This window comes from Nomascus leucogenys, chromosome 1a (genome assembly GCF_006542625.1).
Source record: "Nomascus leucogenys isolate Asia chromosome 1a, Asia_NLE_v1, whole genome shotgun sequence".
NCBI lineage: Eukaryota > Metazoa > Chordata > Mammalia > Primates > Hylobatidae > Nomascus > Nomascus leucogenys.
This window is the reverse complement of record NC_044381.1, coordinates 96,409,004-96,431,490: the sequence shown is the minus strand read 5'-3', so window position 1 is coordinate 96,431,490 and position 22,487 is coordinate 96,409,004. Positions and strand designations below refer to the sequence as shown.

The window sequence follows — 22,487 nt, the reverse complement described above, 5'->3', positions numbered from 1 at the left end:
CATTAATTGGTTGGATAGGGCATGAGGAAACTTTCTGGGGTAATACTGTAGTAATGTTCTGAATCTTGATCGTGGTGGTAACTGTACAGTTGTATGCACTTGTCAGACGTAGAGAATGTGCACTTAGTTTTCTATATTTCAATTGTGCATAACTTTTAAATAAAAACAAAATAACTGCAATAATACAGAATTCCATCTAATGATATACTATGCTGAAGGATTTAGAAGCCAATGTATTGATGCCTGCATTTACATGAAGGCATCATAAGCGAGATGAATTGATGGACAGAGGGATGCCTAATAAATACCTAGATAATGTGATAAATCAAGTTTAGCAAAATATAATAATAGATTCCAAGTGGCATGTATACAAACGTTCACTGTAAAATTCATACAAATTTTCCATATGTTTAAAATTTCTCATAATAAGATGTTGGGGTCAAGTCTGAAAGTAAGGATGGAAAAGGATATAACATTCAGATATATAAGTAGACATTAAGGCAAAAAGTATTACCAGAAATAAAAGTGGGCATTTCATAATGATAAAAGTCTATTCTATAGGGAGATACAGTAATTGTAAAGACCTTAGTACATAATAAAATGGCTTCAAAATAAATAAAATGAAAATTGACAGAATTAAAAGGAGAAAAATTAATCATAATCATTGAATACTTTAAACACCTCTCTTGATAACCGACACAACATACGGACAATACATCTATGCGCAACAACTGGACAACATGATTAACCTATTTGGTCTAAATAACATACGGAGACAATATTACACTCAATAACTACAGAATATACAAACTTCATGAATTGTCTAAGAAACAGGGCCTATTTGGGGTCACAGGGCAAGTATCAAAAAATTTCTAAGGATTGAAATAGTACAGCTTATATTTTCTCACCACCAGGGAATTAAATTCCAGCTCAGTGACAGAAAGATAGCCTCAGAATTTCCTAATGTTTTAATATTAAGCAACATATTTTTAAATAATTCATCGGTCAAAGAAGAAAACAAAATTAGAAACTAAAAAATATTTCAACATATATAATAATGAGACACATATATAATAATGAGAAATGGCGTATCAACAATTTATGGGATGCAAAGCAGTATATAAAGAAAAACGTAATCATTTTCATGAAAAGATCAATCATTTGGAAGACTCAATATTGCTAAGATGCCAATCTTGCTTTAAGTATTCTTTAGAGGCCATGCAATCCCCATTAAATACTATCAGCTTGAAGAACAACAAGCTGAATGAAGAACTGAGAATAGCTGCAGAAATACTGAAGAACATTGACAGTTGGATCCTTACACTTTCACAAATTAAGACTTACTATAATGCTACAGAAATTAAGACCATGGAGTATTATTGCAGGGATAAAAACCTACAACAATGGAACAGAACAGGGTCCAGAAACAGATCCACACAATAACCTAAGTCATTACATGGGCTCTGCTGCAATTCATTGTTGGGAGGATGGGGAGACACAATTCATTAATTGCATGATGCTGAGACAAGTCGACTAGACATCTATATGAAGAAAATAAATGACTTTGACAATATAAAAAGTATTTTGAAACTGATAAAGACCTAAATGTGAAAGCTAAAATAATCAAGCTTCTAGAAGAAAGCGCAGTAGAACATGTTCAGTGCTATGGGAATGGCAAGGGTTTCCAAAACAGGATGCAAAATGCATTAACCACAAGGAGAAAAAAATGATAAATTAGACTTCATTAAAATTAAGAATTTTTGCCATCAAAAGACAGCATTAAGAGAATAAAAATGCAAGCCACAGACTGTACAAATATATATAAATTACATAAATCAATAAGAAAAACAACCAAATTTAAAAATGGACAATAGTCTCGAAGAGACATTTCACAAAAGAAGATATCAAAATGGTCAAAAAACATATAAAAAGCTACTAACATCATTAGTCATTAGGGAAACACAAAATACAAAATAAATCCACAATAAAATATGACTATACACCCATCAGAATGATTGACATTAAAATGAGTAATGATACCAAGTATTAACTCTCACAACTGGAGCAACTCACTCACATTGCTGCTGTAAACTGGCACAACTTTGGAAAAACATTTGGCATTACCTAATAAAGCTAAACCTATGACTCAACTATTCTTTTCTTTTGTACGTGCCTGTGTATGTATCAAAATAAATAAATGCTTAGGCCCACCAAAAGATATGTTCAAGAATCTCTATAATACTTCATTCATAATAGGTTAAAAATGAAAACAATCTAAATTTCTGTCATCTGTTTAATATGTTTAATATGCAAATAAATCATGGCATGTTCACACAAGGGAACATCACACCACAATGAAAAAGACATTATTAATAATTATTAACAATACAGATCAACATACACTAGTAACATTGGGTGACAGAAATTAGACACAAGGAGTATATAACATATGATTCCTTTTATATGAAGTTTTAAAACATGCAAAATGACCCATGGAGACAGAAGTAAGAGGAGGGATTATGTTTGGTGAGAAATTCTGACGGGGAAGAGACAAGAAAGAGCCTCCTGGAGTACTAGTAGTGTTCCATATCTTGATTGGGATGCTGCTTTCAAGGGAACATACAGATATAAAAATTCATCAGATCCTTCACTTGAGATTAGTTCCCTTCAAGTTATACCTTCATTTACAAAAATACAAGCTTCTATAGTTTTCATATCTATTCTTCTCCTTATTTTCCTTTTTTAGAACCTCATCACCTCTTGCCTCAATTATAATAGGTTCCCATTATCATTGGTCTCCTCAGACTTATATTCATATTACTCAAGGCACTTGATAAAGTCTTGCCCAGAAATCTTCTTCAAGAGTAGCACTTTCTGCATTATCAGAAAACTCAAAAACCGCAAGTTTCACATTGCCTAGAGAATTAAGTCTACATTTCTTAGCATTTTATCTGCTTAAAGTCCCCAAATGAAATTTCAAATAACATTTCTAGGTACAATTTTTCTAAGAAGACTATTTAGAAATATATATTCATTTTTAAATGTTTATATTCTTTGGTCCGTCCTTTTCATTCCTAGAATTTTCCTTGACGAAAGAAACATGGATGTACATAAAAATTTAGTTACAAAAATGTTCCCATTCTCAAAACTCTCAATAGCAAGTGAGTTAAACAAATCTTAACATGTCCACATTATTAAAGCATGACACCAGGTGCAGTGACTCAGGCCTGTAATCTCAGCACTTTGGAAGGCAGAAGCAGGTATATCACTCGAGCCCAGGAGTTCAAGACCAGCCTGGGCAACATGGTGAAACCCCATCTCTACAAAAAATACAGAAAAATTAGCCTGACGTGGTAGTGTGTGCCTGTTGTCCCAGCTCCTTGGAGGCTGAGGTTGGAGGATCACCTGAGCCTGGGACATCAAGGCTGCAGTGAGCTGAACCACAGCCATGATCACACCACTGTATTCCAGCCTGGGTAACAAAGTGAGACTCTATCTTAACTAACTAACTAACTAAATAAATAAATAAAATGAAGTAAAATTATGAGAATGTCTAATAAAATGTCAAATCGATGTGAAAAATCAGGCTACAAAGTAGTATATACAATATAATATGTATTGAAAAAAGACAATCTACATATAACTTTCTAGGAAGTGAGTTTGGGGGCAATTTTTTCCTTCTTTTCGCTTATCTGTACTTTCTAAAGTTATACATACTTTCAAGAACTTGTAAAAATTTCACAATAAGAAAAAAGTAATTATAATAGATGAACTATCAACAATATATTTTAGCAAGATTGACTGAAAAACATTAATAAGCAAATAATTGTATGATAGGAAAGCAAATTAACAAACTGACAAGGGAAAAAATTAATGAAAATCTTACAGCCACTGTAATTAAGAATATCAAATATGTTCCCTACTTTTCCTGAAAAATGAAACTCTAAATGTTATGCTTTATTTTCCTTTTGAGTATAACCTTTTTGTCAAATTTCTAATATTTTAAACTTATCATTATTTTGTATCTATTACATGCTAGACATTATGCTAATTATAAGAAGCACAAAGTGAAGGCAACACTAAAAAAGGAGAGATTAAGACACTAGGGTATTTGATTATTTCCTCTGCTAAAGTGGAAAGATAACCTTGAAGGTTACATCAGTGACCAGGATTCTAGGTATACTCATCAAGTGGGTTTGTTAGCTTATGCTGCACTTCCTAATCTCAGTCTGCTTTATCACAGTGACTGCTGGTCATGCAGATGCCAAATGAGGAATTCATAACCAGGCCAGGAAAGTTCTAGCACCCATTTCTGAATCTTGAAAAATGTGTCATTATATTATCTTCTCAGACCTTAATTTCTATACTTGTTACAACAAGGAGGAAATTGTTTGCAAGTTTTAAATTATTCATACTTTTCCTTAGATATGCTTCCTCTCTTTAACCACTTCTGAATCTGGCTTACTGATTGTGTGATAAAATATGTAACATTTAGGGTTTTTTCCTATACATCCACATAAAAATTACACAGAAAAATACCTGGAAATCACTAACCCTAATAATTGCAATACATTCAAAATCTTTATTTCTAGTGCCTTTTTCTCTTGACTGCAAATCACTATAGCACAATTACGTGACAAACCAAGAGTTCTGACACATGGACTTACCAGTTTTTTACTACCCGGGACCTTGCCTTCTGTGATACCACCCTCTCCTCAATTTCCTTCTATGTGCCTCATCACTCCTCTTCCTCTTTACATAAGGGAGAGTCCATAGTGAGGGAGAGCCTGGGGTTCATTGCTGTAATAACTCTCTGGTCCCTCACCCATTAAAATCTCAATCTTAGTTAAAATCATATATCTACTACACCACACTACTCACACCACACTCAAGATTGGAATACTGCTAAAAGAAATCACACAACTTCCCTGACACGTTTTTAAAAATTTAACTACCCTAATTCTTAAATGTGCATTCAGCTCTGCCTGGCAACCCTACATTTCTCTAGTTATGTTCATTTATATAGAAACAAAGACAATGATTTCAAACTGTCTCTACACTATAAATCTTCAGCACCACCCACTAATCCACTGAAAATCTAAATTAATCTAACATTTTAATAGAGAATGACACTGCACCCCCAACTTCCCTTTACTAAATTTATCAACTTGCCAGCATCTGTATCTATCCAAGCTCTTTGCATACATCTGTTAAAATGAAAGTAGTTTCCCTGTTCCTAACAAAAGCCAATTCTTATACTTATGTTCTAGAACCTATTTCCTGTCAATTTACTCATCTACTCCAGGACTTGGTACTGCAATTATCTTTGTTTGTTTGTTTGTTTAGATGCAGCAAGCTCTATCTCCCAGGCTGGAGTGCAATGGCACAATCTCGGCTCACTGCAACCTCCACCTCCCAGGTTCAAGCGATTCTCCTGCCTCAGCCTCCCAAGTAGCTGGGATTACAGGTGCCTGCCACTGCGCCCAGCTAATTTTTGTATTTCTTTAGTAGAGACAAGGTTTCACCATGTTGGCCAGGCTGGCCTCAAACTCCTGAATTCAGGTCATCCACCCGCCTTAGCCTCCTAAAGTGCTGGGATTACAGGCTGCAATTATCTTTTTTATCCCTGAAAACATCGCTTTTCCTTTTTCCTGGTTCATTTTTATCAATACAACAACCACATGTGCTAGAACATCCCATTAAAAAAAGGAAAAAAAAAAACCTCCCAAGATACCATAAGCCCTCTCTCCATCTAATGCCAATTTTTCTACCTACATTACAGGAGGGGGAAAAAGAACTTGTATTCACTGTCTGCACTTCCTCTATTTCCATTCTCCCCTCACACACTCCAACGTTGCCTCTGTCCTGGACGGAACTCCTGTCAAAGCCCTCAACATCATCCATGTGATCAAATCTATCTTCACTTTGCTTGAACTCACACCACTCAAGGGAACTGACTATGCTTATCTTTTAGAAACAATTTCTGGCTGGCCACGGTGGCTCACACCTGTAATCCCAGCACTTTGGGAGGCCAAGGCGGGTGGATCACCTGAGGTCAGGAGTTCAAGACTAGCCTGGCCAACAGGATGAAACCCCGTCTCTACTAAAAATACAAAAAATAATTAGCCAGGCATGGTGGTGCAGGCCTGAAATCCCAGCTACTCGAGAGGCTGAGACAAGAGAATTGCTTGAACCCAGGAGGCGGAGGTTGTGGTAAGCTTATATCACGCCACTGCGTGCCAGCTTAGGCAACAGAGCAAGATTTGGTCTCAAAAAAAAAAATTAAATAAATAAACAAATAGAAACAATTTCCCCTCTTGCCTTCCCTGACACCACACTCATTTCAGTGTCCTTCTACCTCATTCAGCATTCCCTTCCAATCTCCTCACCTGGCTCCTCCTCTTTTGCCCAACTGCTAAATGTTGACACACCACACAACTTGGTCTTGGCCCCTCTTCTCTTTGGTGAGCTTTCCCCAATTTCATCTAGTTCCACAGTTTTACTTATCCATATCCCAATGGCTGCAATAAGCAAGTAACTGCTCAAAATTCCCCTTGAATTTTTAAGAATAATCTCAAATATACCATATCCAAAAGAGAATGTAATACCCCTCCCAAAATATGTTGATCCCACCCCAAAGAAACTTCCCCATCACAACAGATGGAGCCAACACAGTGTTCAAGTCCAAATACAGAAGTTAGCCTTAATTCTTTCTGCTCCTTTATGTCCAAATCCAATTTGTCTTCAAGGCCTACTTATTGTACTTTCAAAATATTTCCCAAATCTGTCCACTTTTCTTAATCTACACTTGTTCCTCTGAACCACCATCACTTTCATCTTTTGCTTAGACTATTTCAACAGCTTTTTCTTTCAGTCCCTTCTGCATTTAGATGCAATATCTGCTCCTGACCATTACCTCCAAGATCATACAGACTTGTCTGCTGCCTATGTCTTCTGCCTTATCACTTGTAACTATCTTCCTTGCTCACTGTACTTCAATCAAATGTAAGGTTGGCACATTTGATTTGACGCCTTAAACACCTAAGCTTGTTCACTCTCTCAGGGCACTGTTGATCTCTTCTTTTCTAATGGAATGCTCTTTCCATAGCTCTCTGCACAGCTGGATACTTCTCTTCTTCAAGTCTTCAAGTCTTAGAGCAACAATTCATCTTGAAAAATAGGCCTGCCTTGATCACCCTATTTAAAGTCACAATCCCACCCCAGCTGCTGTCACTATACATTAACTATTTTCATCACACCAGTACCTGAAAGTACTTTATTTGTTTGTTCACTATCTACGTCTCCATATGAAAATCTAAGTTCTATAAGAGTAAGAACCGTTTATATCTGGATTACTGCTGAGTTCCCGACACACAGCACATAACAGGTACTCAGTAAAATGTGGATGAATGAATAATATTTCACTAAAAGCTTTTAGTTTCATATATCTTGAAATATCTAAAATAGCCAAGTTCAATAATTCCACGAACATAATAAGTAACTTCACATCCAAGGGACTGTGATTGACACAAATAAATAAACAGCTCCTATCTTCATGCAAGTTCATGCTAGTAGGAAAGCCAGGCATAAAATCAATTAACTGTAATATAGTGTGATAAGGCCTGTAACAGGATACAAGGTAAAATATGGGCACAAATGACATAGTTATCAATATTGCTTCATGTGAGTGATCTTTACAGAAGAGATGATATTTAAAATGGCTTTGAAGTATAATACAGACAAGTGAGCAACAAGCAGAGAGGAAGTATGTTCTAGGAAGAGGGAAAAACAGGCTTAAAGGCAGAAAGAGTCAAAAAGAACAGACCAATGCACTTTCCATGCATTCTTCAGTAGTCTTCCTAGAATTTTCTTCATTACGTCAATAGATTGGATTCATGTCTTCCTCTTACTTAGTTTACTCCTTCGGCTTGGTGCTTGGTATAGGCTGGCAGCCTATATTGGTAAAGGAATCTGAACAGTGAAATGTTTAGCTGAATTTCTTTAATTACCCCTTGATTCTTCCATGGGTTTTCTATCAATGTTGAACACGAAAGATCTCTGGATCTGTACTTTTCATTAAAATATTGGATAAAAAATGAGCCACTAAATTATCACAAAAGATGTGCTCATTATATTTCATCTAAAGGAGCAATATAAATATCTTATAAATATTTTTATATTTCTAAGAATTATAAAACCAAGAAACAAGAGTACAGAAATTAAGAGTGATAATAAATTTAGATATATAGAATGACTCATTTCTAGAAAATATTGATGAGTTCAGATTCTCCGTATGGTGTTCAGAAAACAGAAATGTATGATCACAGATTTGGCCTTAATAGGCAAGAAGAAACTAACATCTAGAAGACACAAAAGTAGAAGGAAACCCAAGGAAAGGTTGAAGGATGCGAAGATGTTTAACCTGAAAAGCAGAAACAGTGCTAGTTTCTGCTTTGCCCTGCTGTGCTTTGCCCCTAAAAGTTTTTAGCCTGTATGCACCTTTTCATATAGTTTCTGAACTAATTATAATCAAGCCTGGCAATATAATCAAAGCTCCATTCTCATCAGTCGATGCCAAAGAAATTCATCGAAGAATCAGAGCATATTTTCCATTACGCCTATAATAGATTCCAAACGTGCATGTACATAAAGAATTTACCACTTTCTTCTTTTATCCCTGCTGTACTCTAAGTCTCTATGACAAGACTTCTGCCTTCTGTTTTGAGTGGTCCATTTGGTTAAAGTCCATAAAGTCCATACGATTACCCCCATTCTCATACCTGACTTATTCAGGTCTCAGGGGTTGGGCCCCTCACTTAGGTACCAGCAAAGGTCCAATCAGTGAAGAGCTCTACAATATTATCCTTCTAACTACAAATACCAATAAGACCCAAAGCCTCCAGGTGCCAGGCCTTGCCCATTTATGTATACCCTTATAAGTAAAACATAGCCTAGAGCTAGCCTAATTTTGCCAGAATATCTAGGAATAATTACTTGAATTACTGTATCTCCCAATAAAGTCAGCCCTCAAAGCTAATAAATCACCAATCCTAGCTGTTCAATAATTTTCTCTTGCTTATTGATGTGTGACCAGAGTCCAGTTGTGCTTCTAAGCCTAGCCCTCATGACTTAGGACACTACTGATAAATACTTGAATATATTTGATGCAATATGATTTATTTGTCAAATGTTCTGAGACCAATTATAACACCAATGGCTAGATATTAAGAGAAGATGGATATTTGACTAAATTGAAAATTAGTGACAGATCAGATTCCTTAATTTGGTGAACAATTTTAACTAGATGGCTCCTAAGGTTCTAAGAAATTTAAAATTCTATAATTCTATAAAAATTTTTGCAATTAAAATTCTAAATTTTTTGTTTGTATAGAATAATAATCTGAAAGATCCTGGAAAAGGAGAATAGTGAAGAAATGGAAGTTTACAGCTTTATCTTCTGATTTCAGATATTTCTACAATTTGAATAAAATAGGGAAGTGTGAATTGGCCAAAAAAAATTATAAGGAAACAATAGAGGACTGGTTGGCAAGATAATTCCTTGATCAAACAATTGCTAATTATAATTTTTAAATTAATTCTATGAAAGACTTTAAGGCTTTTGGCTCTCAGTTTGAGATAGAAGAGAAATGAAAAAATAATTTGGGACAAATAAGAGTATAAGGATTTATCTGAAAAAGATAACAGTTTTAACTAGGTCAATTAAAGTAAATAAATGATTTTGACTTGATTTGAAAAATAAAGAAAGATATCAAGTGTATCAAACTCAACAAATTATCACTGAATCTGAAATTTTTAATATCTTTATGGAATGTGACTAAAGTTCTCCTAGCACTATACAGAAGACATAATTAGAAAATGTCTGATGCTAAATTATATAGCTTTATAAATTAAGTCTGGGCACAGTGGCTCACAACTGTAATCCCAGCATTTTGGGAGGCCGAGGTGGGCGGATCATTTGAGGTCAGGAGTTCTAGACCACCTTGGCCAACATGATGAAACCCCATCTCTACTAAAAAAAATACAAAAAATTAGCCAGGTGTGGTGGCGCCTGCTTGTAATACCAGCTACTTGTGAGGTTGAGGGAAGAAAATCGCTTGAACCCAGGAGGCAGAGGTTGCAGTGAGCCAAGACGGTGCCACTGCACTCCAGCCTGGGTGACCAAGTGAGAATCCATTCTCAAAGTAAAAAGTTAATTAAATTAAATTAAGGCAAAATCCCTGTTGTATTCTTTCCCAAAACTCAAAATCTCACTTTAATCATGAGAAAAACAAACAAACCCAAATTCAGAGATATTCTATAAAATATGTGAGCAGTACTCTTCAAAATTATTGAGGTTATGGAGGAAAAAAATACAAGGGAAGATGAATAGGCTGTCACAGACCAGAGGAGACTAGAAGGACGTGACAATTAAATGCAATATGCTACCCTGGATTGGATCATGGAACATAAGGACACTAATGAAAACTGGTGACTTCTGAATAACATCTAGAGTTGAATTGATACTAATGTACCAATGTTGGTTTCCTAACTTTAACAAACATATCACAATGATTTAAGATAACAAAATTAGGGAAAACCAAAACTGGGTAATATATGGGAGCTGTCTATACTGTACTATTTTTGAAACTTTTCTGTAAAGTAAAACTATTCCAACAAGTTTATTTTTAAAAAATCAAAGTTAAAAAAAGTTTCCATTCAGAAATATAAGACAATAATTCAAAAGTGTAAGTATACAATGACTGTAACATAAAAATTAAAATGAGTATTTATTGAGCCAGAGGGCTTGCAAATAAGCAAATTTAAATAACTAAACAACTCCTTTCTCATAAAACATAACCATAAATACAGTGCGGTGGTATTTATACATAACGACGTCAGCAAATATTACCAAATGTTAACTTCTTATTTATTTATCCTTTTACACCATGAAAGTCAGTGGAGGGAGAAAAGATAGGAAGAGGGAATGAGTGGCGGTCAATTTAATTATGCTCTCTCTATGTGCTTATTTTTAGTTAACTTACTTCCATGTCTAGACAGCATGGTATCATTTGTGGTGAAACAATGCTTCATTCAAGAACAAGAAAAGCCAGATTTAAAGCAAAAATCATCTGCCTAAAGGTATCAGAGGGCTGTTGCTGCAATAATGGCTTGAGTGTCTAAGATCCTGAAGAGGAGTTAACTGGAGAGGAAGGATTGGAGTATCTGCAGTTATTTTTTCCCCCTGAGAGTGTCATATTCTAGGTATGGGGAAAATACTGAGAAATCAGGCTTTAACTAGGCAAAGAGCTTCTGTTGGAAGACAGAGAAACCACCCAAGCTTTTGACAGCTATTCAGGGCTGAAGTGACAAAATGGAGACTTGAGACTTGTTTCTGAACCAAATCATTTGCCAAACTCCAAACTTCTACAGGTCTTTAAGTTAAAAAGCTAAGCCCCCAAACCTCTGAAAAAATAGTTGAGTTTTCCACAGTCTTCCAATGCTGAAGAAACAAACACACACTAGAATACAGGATCATCCAGGAGTCGGGCCCTTATAAATACTAGCTCTCAGTTTGGCAGGCCTTATCCAAAATACAGGGGTGAACCACAACTAGGCCAAGACTTACCAAAACTTCCACTCAGCCTCCATGGGAGATGGTAAGGCATTTTGGATAGCAATGGAAATGAACTAATAGGAAACATTTTATGAAGTAGGAGAGAAAAGGAACAATTGGTTATCACCTTGTGAAGGCCAGAAAAGATGTGAACTAGTACCGAAATGGAGAGATTGTCTTTAGATAGAAGCATGTAGTTAGAAAAAAGTAAAGTAGAAAAGGCAGAGCACATGGGTGCAAATGCAAGTAGGCTGGTAGATGAAATGGCTGTGGGCATGCAGAAGTTATCTTTTTAACTGGGATGAGAGGTTAGATAACCAAGGAGAAAGAAGAGATAAAATAGTCGTCTAGAGGGGAGAGTGAATAGACAAGCAAAAGGCAAGAAGTTGCCAGGCAACACTAAGAACCTAACTGAATATATTAATAGTTGGTCATGGATTTAAGGTAAGTACGGTCAGTAAATTTGTGTGATTTTTCTCCTGCCTTACAAAGCTGTGAAGATACAAAACAGATAGAAAGATTCATTTAACTAGATTTTGATTTTGCTAGGTGAGTAGGACAAAGGAAGAGGGCCAAGAGAAATGAGGTTATATTATGTGCAAGTTGGCGATAATTATAATGGGCTATGGAATTTAAGCCAGATGTGTGTGTGTTGGGGTGGTGGAGTAAGGACATAAGGGGTTTGAGGGATAGAAAAGAGTAAAATTGATAGAAATAAGTTGAGGCCAGGCGCGGTGGCTCACATCTGTAATCCCAGCATTTTCAGAGGCCAAGGTGGGCGGATCACTTGAGGTCAGCAGTTCAAGACCAGCCTGGCCAACATGGCAAAACCCTGTCTCTACAAGAAATACCAAAAAATTAGCTGGCCGTGATGGTGCACACCTGTAGTCCCAGCTACTCAGGAGGCTGAGACAGGAGAATCACTTGAACCTGGGAGGCAGAGACTGCAGTGAGCCAAGATCACACCACTGCACTCCAGCCTGGGTGACAGACCGAGACTCTGTCTAAAAAAAAAAAAAAATGCTGGAGTCAGAGTTCTAGCATGAGTGAGCTAGAAAGATAGCAGCTGGTAGTCAGAAAGCGGGAAGCTTGACATTGAGACTCAGAATGACCAGGAACAGAGTATCACCACAGAGTAGATAATAGATACAGTGTGCAGCACACAATGACTAAAGTAGAGAAATTTAGGAAATAAGAGGCTGCAGTTTTTGAAAGGATTATCTACATAGGAATTTACATCACCAAGAATTATGACAAGAGTAGGCTGAAGAAAGAGACATTGGAATAGGTCCAAAAATTTTAACAAAACAAGGGAAGTGACATAGAAGTGTGTACATGACTACAACAATAATGTGTACTGGGTGGTACAGTCTGATGCATGAGTTTCAGAGCTGGAGGTATTTAGGGAGTGAAAAAGACATTGATCTGAAAACAGCAACAAGGCCAGGTGTGGTGGCTCATGCCTGTAATCCCAACACTTTGGGAGGTCAAGGCAGGAGGATCACTTGAGGCCAGGAGTTCAACAGCAGCCTGGGAAACAAGGTGATACCAAATCTCCACACACACACACACACACACACTAAATAAATAAATAAATAAATAAATAAATAAATAAATAAAATAACGAGAAACAAGCCTCCAAGCCCAGTGGTGTAACTGGAGAGACAGCACAGCCACTAGTTGAAAGGACTGCATTGGAAGTGGTGGCCTGAGGGAGGTAATCAGGTTTCAGGTAGAGCAGGAAGATGTAAGTAGCATCCAGAAAAAAATACATGAATAATTTTGATCCATTAATCAAAGTTTACTAAAAGGTACTGAATTAGGCACTGGGAATAAAACAGTAATACAGACATAGTCTCAGCCTTCAGAAAACTGTAATTTAAGTAAGAAGTCCCACATATAAGTGATTAATTGAAAAAATATAATTAAATTCCTATAACAAGTTAGCCTGTAATAAAACAAGTTTAATTTTATTAAGAAATGAGACTGCATTAAATTTTATTTAAAATGAGGTTTCATATTTTGAACAGTAGTATAATAAAATACATAATTATTTTAATATAGCTAATCATTGTGGTGTTAATTATGTGCTAAATATTAATGTGAATTAAGACTATCTGGGCCAAAGTCATTTTTTAATGCTTAAAAAAAGAGAGAGGAAAATGGTAAGTATATGCTTTTACAGATATATGCAGTTACCTTAGACAAGGCAGCATCCCGTTCTTCTATTAGTGCACTCATTTCTTCTGCAGTTATTCTCATTTTACATTCCTTGGTCTTGTAGATTCTATCCACAATTATAGCTCCATTCTTCTGAATAGCTATCCCTGTGTCTGCATTGTTTATTCTGTTCAGTAATTCCTGTAATGTCTACCAACACCATTATATGTTAGTCAGACATGAAGTTTTAATATATTTTATTTAATATAGGGTTTTAATTAATAGGCACATGTGAATTGTAAATTGACTGAGTGAAGTTATTGAATTTTCATATTGCAGCAAAGATGTACATTATTAGTGTGTCAATTCTTCTTTTTCCCACATCTTAGTTCTTGAAACCCACTCAATTGAACTTAAGCCTCTAAGATATAAGACTGACATCAAGAAATCTCCTCAGAGAATGGCTTACCATGTCATTTTCTTCAGGGTTAATATTTTCTAGCCTAGAAAAAAGGGACACAGAAAGCCTGATCAGTAGCATTTCCTTAGTGCAGCAAAATGAGTTCGCTTTTTAAATCTTTAGAACCTCAAGTAATTTCATTCGACTAGTCTTTAGAGTCAACCATGACACTGAACATATTAAAGTGCCACCTGCTCGACTCCATCTTTCAATAATGCTCCATATCTTCTGCACTGACTTCAGACTGTTAAGTTATTAATGTTTACTGCTATATATGACTACAAGGATCAATTGTTCATATGTGCTTAGATGAAGAAAGTTCCCCAGTGATAAAAGCACTCATTCTCATCATTATATTTATTCCTGGACTTTCCATTTTTATCAGAAACTGTATTTCCTCTCTTTTTTTGGACACCATCATAAGTAAAACAAGGCAAGTATTTTTATTACAAAGTTTAACTATGTTCCCTCAAAAGCAATGACAAATAATTACATGAAATTTGAAGTAAAAATATCTTGCTGTTACCTATTTGTTATTATAAAACAAATGCATAGGAAGGCTGACCACAATTTTTAGATGACTGTTATTTTCTTCTTCATAATATATGTAGAATTATTCAACATAAAGACAAAAAATACAAACTGGCTCCCCTCAGAAATGCATTTTGTCTTTTAAGAGTCACAGTGGCTACTGAAATGTTTGTTGATGTTGAGAAATTAAACAAATGCAGTAAAAGTAAAGAAAGTAGTTTTAAATTACATAGAAAATATCTATAATATAATTTAGGCAACCACTCAAAGTAATTAAAAGAAAATTTGTGATATGTGTTAGTGAAAAGGTATAGATTCTAGAAAGGATCTCAATTATTTTTAAATTATACTAAAAAGTTAGATATCCAAGTTTCTGTTTTCTCAAGTTTTCCCTGTTTCTGTGCTCCTATGATTTGACATTTACCATAAAAGAGGACACTAGCCAAAGATAATAGAAGACACCTAATAAATATGCCACAAAATGGTTCCAAACTTCACAACTGGATAAAATTACTACACTCGTGGAAAAGTAGTACTTTTAGAACTTAGTATTTTAACACAAAAAATATATACACATATATTAAAGAGCTATTTCTAGACATACTTAAATAGTATAAGTTAACAGGAAGGCACAGTAATTTTAAGTTATATATAACTCAATGTATCTCAAACAACAAACATCCACTTAGGTTTACATTTCAAGAAGGGTAACTACTTTCATCTCTTATCTTTTTTTCTTCAAAATAAATGAACAATTTTCAAAGATGCTGCCTAACAAAAGTTTGTTCTACAAGAATTGTGAAGATAAATACTTCTTTTCATCTCAATTGAAAAACCTAACAGAAAAGTGTAAGATAATAAAATTCTTACATTTATTTATTATCATAGTGAAAATATTTGAAGAAAATGAGTGGCATTTAACCAGCAGTAATTGGTTGGCTAAATACGATTTCTAAGGAAGTTATATGTGGTGAGAAATATTTATCTTATGTTATCTTTTATTGCCATTCTTTTTAGGTAAAATCAAAGTAAGATCTAATTATGGCAGCTACCCAATAAAATCCAATGAAAATGCTTATAAACTTCACAATTACCTTGTTAACCTTGATAATTTAAAATGTGAACAGATACATGACAAACATTTGGACTGGTAGATTCCTCTAGAACCTTTGCAACAACAAAAGACATTTAGTTACCAAGGTTATAAATCTCTATTTTTAGTTTCAAAGAATTTTATATGACCAGGAAGGAAATAACAGTAGGTTACCTAGTCTGTATATTCCAAATAATCAACACATACAAAAAAGTGTATGGAATTTCTACGTAATATTTATAGGCTGTCTTCAGGCATTGCACTGTAAAGCATTACTTTAAGGAGAGGAAGATGAAGAGTTCAAACGTTTTAAATTAACAGCTTTCAATAGGAAAGGTTTAAGATAATTGTATTTAGTCTAATATTAAAATTCCCTACTAATAATTTAAACATTTTTAAAAAATCAGAATCAAAAGTTCTTATCAAGGGCTATTCCAGATCCCTGGCACATGAATTTAGTATTCAGACTTTAAATAATTTGTGTGATTGCTGCTAAAAGCACATAATATATACTGAATTGTCATTTTGCTGATAAGTGAATTTCAATTATGTTTTTGGTAAGGCTACTGTGCTAGGTCTGACACACAGGACATAAGTGAGCTAAGTCAGCCACTTAGCATTTGGATCTCAATCTTGTTTTGTTATTATTCTTTATAACTGATATAAGTATAGTGATAAATGGCCAGCAAACGAAAAATATAACTTTAGTTAAAATAAAAAAATGATTACTTCCAGATTTGAAAATCTGCATAGATGCAAGTAACTTTCAATATAAACATGAGTCTGGAAAGAGAAAAAGTTGATACTTGTTATTTCTCTACTTGTACTTTTTTTAAAGTTTCAGGAAATATCACGGATATCACAGATATTAAAGATAGATTATGTCATAATTTAGTCTCAAGTAGATTATATAGAGTAGGGATCAGCCAAGTTTTTCTGCAAATGGCCAAATAGTAATTATTTTAGGCTTTACCATATGCTCTCTATCATAGCTACTAAATTCTGACTCCGTAGTACAAAAGCAGCCATACACAATAAGTGATCAAGTGTAGTTGTATCCCAATAAAACTTTATTTACAAAACAGGTAGCAGGCTGAATTTCAACATAAGTTCTTACTTCACAAATCCTTGATACAGACTGTTGGAAAATGAGACTAGATCTTTGATGTTAATGCACTGTTAAGTGCCAATTTGGAATATTTGACATAATTTTCTAAGCTAGATCATTCAATATCTAAAGATTAAGAATCCACAAAAATAATTTTCAGAAAATGAAATTCAGGTCTACAGTAAGTATATCACATACTGTGTCACTTAAAACAACACAAAACTTGGACAACTTGCCTTTTCAGAAAAGAGGTGATTTGAAACAGCTATACATGGCTTTAATTTTCTATTTAAAATGACTTTGGGGAAGGTACTGAGGTTTACTAGTGGTAGGTACAGCACATAACAGTTTACTGATTTAAATGAAGACTTAAAATAATAGTTGGTGCTATATGAAATATATCTGATGAACTATAAATTATATCTCATTAATACAGGGTTTACAATTAGACAAAATAATTTCAACCTTTTGTAAACTTTAAATTATGCCTACAACAGTCTAACTTGATATAGTCATGATAATTAGTAAGAATTTTGCTGAAGCAAATGTCTATGGGCTCAAGTTTCAATTGATTTCCTATACCGTGCAAATTCTGACTGACATCCTTGCACTCTAAGTGAAAAGATCCATGCGTGAAATGTCGCATTTCTTGATTTATCCCTAAATCAGTCAATATCACCTTTTTCTTTTCTGAAACTGTAGTCATTCACCTTGTTCAATCCTAAGATGCCAAACGTTGACCTCAAATGATAAACAAATTTCACAGTTTTCTGAAAATTCTAATTTGTTGGCTTTTATTCTAATTAGAAAATTCTGATTTGTTTGCTTTTATTCTCTCTCATTTTCTACACACCACCACACTTAACATGTTAAAAAAAAAAGTACCAACAATAGCAAAGAGACTGAAAAAAAGGTATCACGATCTGAAAAACTGAAGTATACAAATGCAAATGTGTATAAGATCATGTATATGTAGGCAATTTTAACTTGAATCCTTTTTTATTTTTTTCCCTAGTTTTTGATAAAGGCCAAAAAAGAAAGAGAAAAAGCATTAAAGCCAAGGGGTAAAGAAAAGCAGAGAGAGGCAGAATAAGACAAAGCAGACACTGTAACAGAGATACAATGTAGATCAGAAGTAGCAAAGCAGATGAGAGAAAAAAGAAAACAAAGGATCTAAAGATTATAGGAAACAAAAACTAGGAATTTTTTTAAAAGATGTGAACAATTTATATAATTTTATTGTATACTCGATGCCCCCAAATATACCTTTCAGTCAAGCAAAAACAGTTATGCATTGGTCCTGTTATCAAGAGGTAGTCTAAAACACACTCTTGACGGTTCGGAACCTATAGATTCAGCAGAAGAGAAAAGAACCTCATAGAACCATCTGATACTATGCTGACATAATATTCTTTGTTGCTGTTGCTTTTCTTGCTTGGTATGTGTGGCCTTCTCTGACTCTTCCCCCTGCCTGAACTCCTAGACTGATACAGAAGGAGTCCCTCTTATAAGCTGTTTCTAGGAACCAAAAATTCTTCAAATTAACTGTTAGTTGTTTTAAGTATTTATATGATTACTTACTTATTTACTTAAGTCAATTTGACCACAATGCTGTGTCCCCAGCAACTAGCACTGTACCTGACACAGTATAGTCAATAAATATTTACTGAATGAATTAAAAAGAAAAGCCTGAGAATTGAATGCATTCCTTTTCTCCCATTCCCATTCTTCCCTTAATACTAATGCTCTAAAAGACAAAATGAAAAAGATTCTTTCTCAAGGAACACTAATATACTTTAATAAAAACTGTAACAAATATATGTATAAATTAAAGTAGATATGCAATGAAGGGTAAAAAATAGGGAAGAATGATAGGCTCAATTTAAATATTTTAGTGAAAGAGATAGAATAAACTAAATAAGAGATCAGTTTAATAGGAGTTCTGAGGAAGAAGTTTTGGCTTGGATATGTAGGCAGATGGTTGTAACACTGATCAGAATAAGGGATTAAGGAGGAGGATCAGGTTTTAAGAATGAATTAATAAGTTTCATTTTGGATATGCTAAGTTTGAGTTGCCTGTGTAAATCTGAGGTAGACATTCTGACAATGTGTAATTGACTGACTTTGAGTCTTTGGCCAAGTAGTCTAGCCCTCTAAGCTTTTCTCACCTATAAAACATGAATATATCTACTTTAAAAGAGTTGTGACATTTTATGAAAAATTGATTCATTGTCTTATGGAGGTCAATTTGATTTTTTAAAAGCATAAAAATCTTTTTAGAAGCAAATCGCATAAATAAAATTGGTGACTGATTTATGTACCAAAATTTATGAACATAAATTGCATGTAAATATATTATACCACTGTTTGGTCCCTGATAAATTGAACATTATAGTACCTGCAAATCTCCAAAGAAGAGTTCTAAAGTTTTAACGACTATATTACTGAAATTTTTTAAAAAGGGTATCTAGAATAGCCAAAACAATTCTGTAATAAAAGAGCAAAGTTGGAAGACTACACCTGATTTCAAGACTCACTATCAAGATTATGTGATATTGACAAAGCGATCAACATATAGGTTAATGAAACAGAAAAGTAAATTCAGAAATTAACCCACAAATATACAGTCAACTTATTTTTGACAAAGGTGCAAAGGAAACAATGTAAAAATGACAGCCTTTTCAACAAATGGTGGTAGAATATAAGAATGTCCATAAGCAAAAAAAAAATTTTTTTTAATGTTATCAAAATTTAAGTCTTATGAAAATTTAAAACTTGTGTTCTGCCAAACACACTAAGAGACTCAAAAAAACAAGACATCGACTAGAAGAAAATATTTGCAAGCCACATATCTGATAAAGGACTTATATCCAGAATATAAACAACTCTTTTAAACAATAAGGAAAAAATAATCCAATTTGAAAAACTATCAAATACCTGAACACTTTACTAAAGAAGATATGCAGATGAAAAATAAACATTTTAAAAAGATGCTCAATGATTTGTCATCAGGGAAATGCAAATAAAAATACTAAGATACTACTACACTCCTGTTAGAATGGCTAACATCCAAAACAAGAAACAAAACAAAACAAAAACAATAGTTCTAAATGCTTGGAAGGACACACGGCAACAGGAACTCTGATTCGTTGCTAGTATAGCCACTCTGGAAAAGAATTTGGCAGTTTCTTGTAAAATTAACATAGATTTAACTTATGATTCAGCAGTATTGCTACTGGGTTTACTCAACTGACTTGAAAATGCATGTCCAGACAAAAACCTGTACGTGAATACTTAGAACAACTTTACTCAAAATCACCAAAAATAGAAGTAACCAAGATATCCTTTATACAAAGGAATGAATCAAAAACTGTGATACTTCCATACAATGGAATACTATTCAACAAGAAAAAAAGAACATTATATAAATTAATACATTAACATGAATGCATTCTGCTAAATGAAAGAAGCCAGTTTGAAAAGGCTACATATTGTATGATTCCATTCATGTGACATTCTGAAAAAGGAAAGACTATTAAGGGAAGAAAGCAGGTCAGTAGTTGCCACAGAGTTGGGGAGGGAGGAAGATTTGAGTAGAAGAAGCAGTGAGGATTTTAAAGTGGCAGAACTAATTTGGATACATGATACTACCCATTTATCAAAACCCACAGATATTTACAGCACATAGTGAACCTTAATGTATGCACACAAAGAAACCAACTAGGAGATCAAAGGACACTAGGATAGAATGCAGACTACGATAAGTAACTCTAATTACATTAAAAAATATGGCCTAAACTAACTTAAAGAGGTGGGGTGGAGGAAGGAGCCAATTTAAGTAATTTTAGAAAATGATGTCTTGAAACTATAAGACTAAACACTAAAAGAACTATACATAGTATATTCTCATTGCTAAAGTTATTTCTCATGGAGGTACAGGTTAATGATTCAGAAAAAGTTATAACGTATACTGGGTTTCAACAAATAGGTAAACAGATGGTGGATGGTGGGGGCCAGTTTTGTCACCATTGCATAGAGTAATTTACAGATGAACAAAAAGGGAAGGCTAGAATAAACAGTGTGGTAATGGATTAGAATTAAGAACATCAGTGTGAACTCATGTTTAGCTTGATATGGATACAAATGGATAGGTGCATAAATAAGAGATACATGTGTGTATACATCAGTTACTGTATATATGTGTGTGTGTATATATATATATATATACACACACACATAATATAGTATAAGCTACTACTATATAGATATATGTGTGTATTTCCTACTCTGTCTGCAGAAAGGGTCTAGAAGTAGTCATACTCCCCCAACAAAGGGCACACCCCATACCCAGATTTTGGTTTCTAATACTATTTTCCAATAAAAGGATCTAGAGTTCCTTGGAGGAATGACTGAATCTACTGGAGGGGCACAGCTCTATACATCCTTACATAAGGTGACCCTGGAGCATTCTGTCATGCCAAAAAGAAAATGTTCAAAAATCAGAAGAGACCAGGTGTAGTGGCTCATGCCTGTAATTCCAGAACTTTGGAAGGCTGAGGCAGGAGTATCATTTGAGCCCAGGAGCTTGAGACTAGCCTAGGCAATACAGTGAGACTCTATTTCTAAAAAAATTTCTAAAAATTAGCCAGGCATTAGCCAAGTGAGTGCCTGCAGTCCCAGTTACTGGGAAGGCTGAGGTGGGAGGACTGCTTGAGCCCAAGAGGTCAAGGCTGCAGTGAGCTGTAATCATACCACTGCACTCCAGCCTGGACAACAGAGCAAGACTCCGTCTCAAAACAAAAACAAATAAACAACAGAAAGGAATGGGGACATGTCAAAGAAATATAGGAGCTAACCTGAAAGAGCTTCCAATCCACAAAGGTAGAACATTTCAGGCAACGACATAAATAACATAGTATTAGATTATAATCCAAAGTATTAAATGAACATCTATGAATCCATACTGACACAAATGGCGGAATAAATGAATAAACGGGAAAAGAGACAAATCTCCTGTATTAAAGTATTACATATAATGTATGTAAATATTCTCCCCTGCAGGAGGTGGAGCTCAACAACCTCCCATCTACATTCTTTAGTATGGACTGTACTAAGTGATTTGCTTCCAAAGAGTAGAGTATGAACAAAGGAATGGAGGTAAGTAACTTTACAGTGGAGAAACAGCAAACCATACCTTGGCCAGATGATCAAGGTTAATATTACTGGTAGTAAATCCTATTAGGAAAATATAACCTTGAAATGACATGAAGAAAATGGCACTCACTTCTGCGGTCTTCATCCTAAAATCTCATAACCCCAACATAACCAAGAGACAAATCCAAATTGAGAAACATTCTGTGTAAAATACCTTGATCAATATGCCTCAAAACTATCAAGGTCTTAAAACACAAGAAAAGTTAGAGAAAATGTCACAGCCCAGGACAGGCTAGGAAGACATACAAACTAAATCCAATCCTGGATAGGATCTTAGAGCATAAAAAGGATATTTGAGAAAAAATAG

The 22,487-nt window shown here is 34.6% G+C and overlaps 1 protein-coding gene across 2 annotated transcripts in view; it reads right to left on the bottom strand.

Annotated features, from left to right (window-relative positions):
- MIPOL1 (mirror-image polydactyly 1) overlaps positions 1 to 22,487 on the bottom strand; it is a 370,127-nt gene that overhangs the window by 242,666 nt on the left and 104,974 nt on the right. For both annotated transcript variants that reach the window (XM_003263723.2, XM_030813713.1), the window contains 2 exons: positions 14,244 to 14,277; positions 13,814 to 13,984 (listed from right to left, as the gene is read on the bottom strand). In XM_003263723.2, coding sequence (XP_003263771.2) covers positions 13,814 to 13,984; positions 14,244 to 14,277 — 205 coding nt within the window. The remainder of the gene's footprint in view (positions 1 to 13,813; positions 13,985 to 14,243; positions 14,278 to 22,487) is intronic.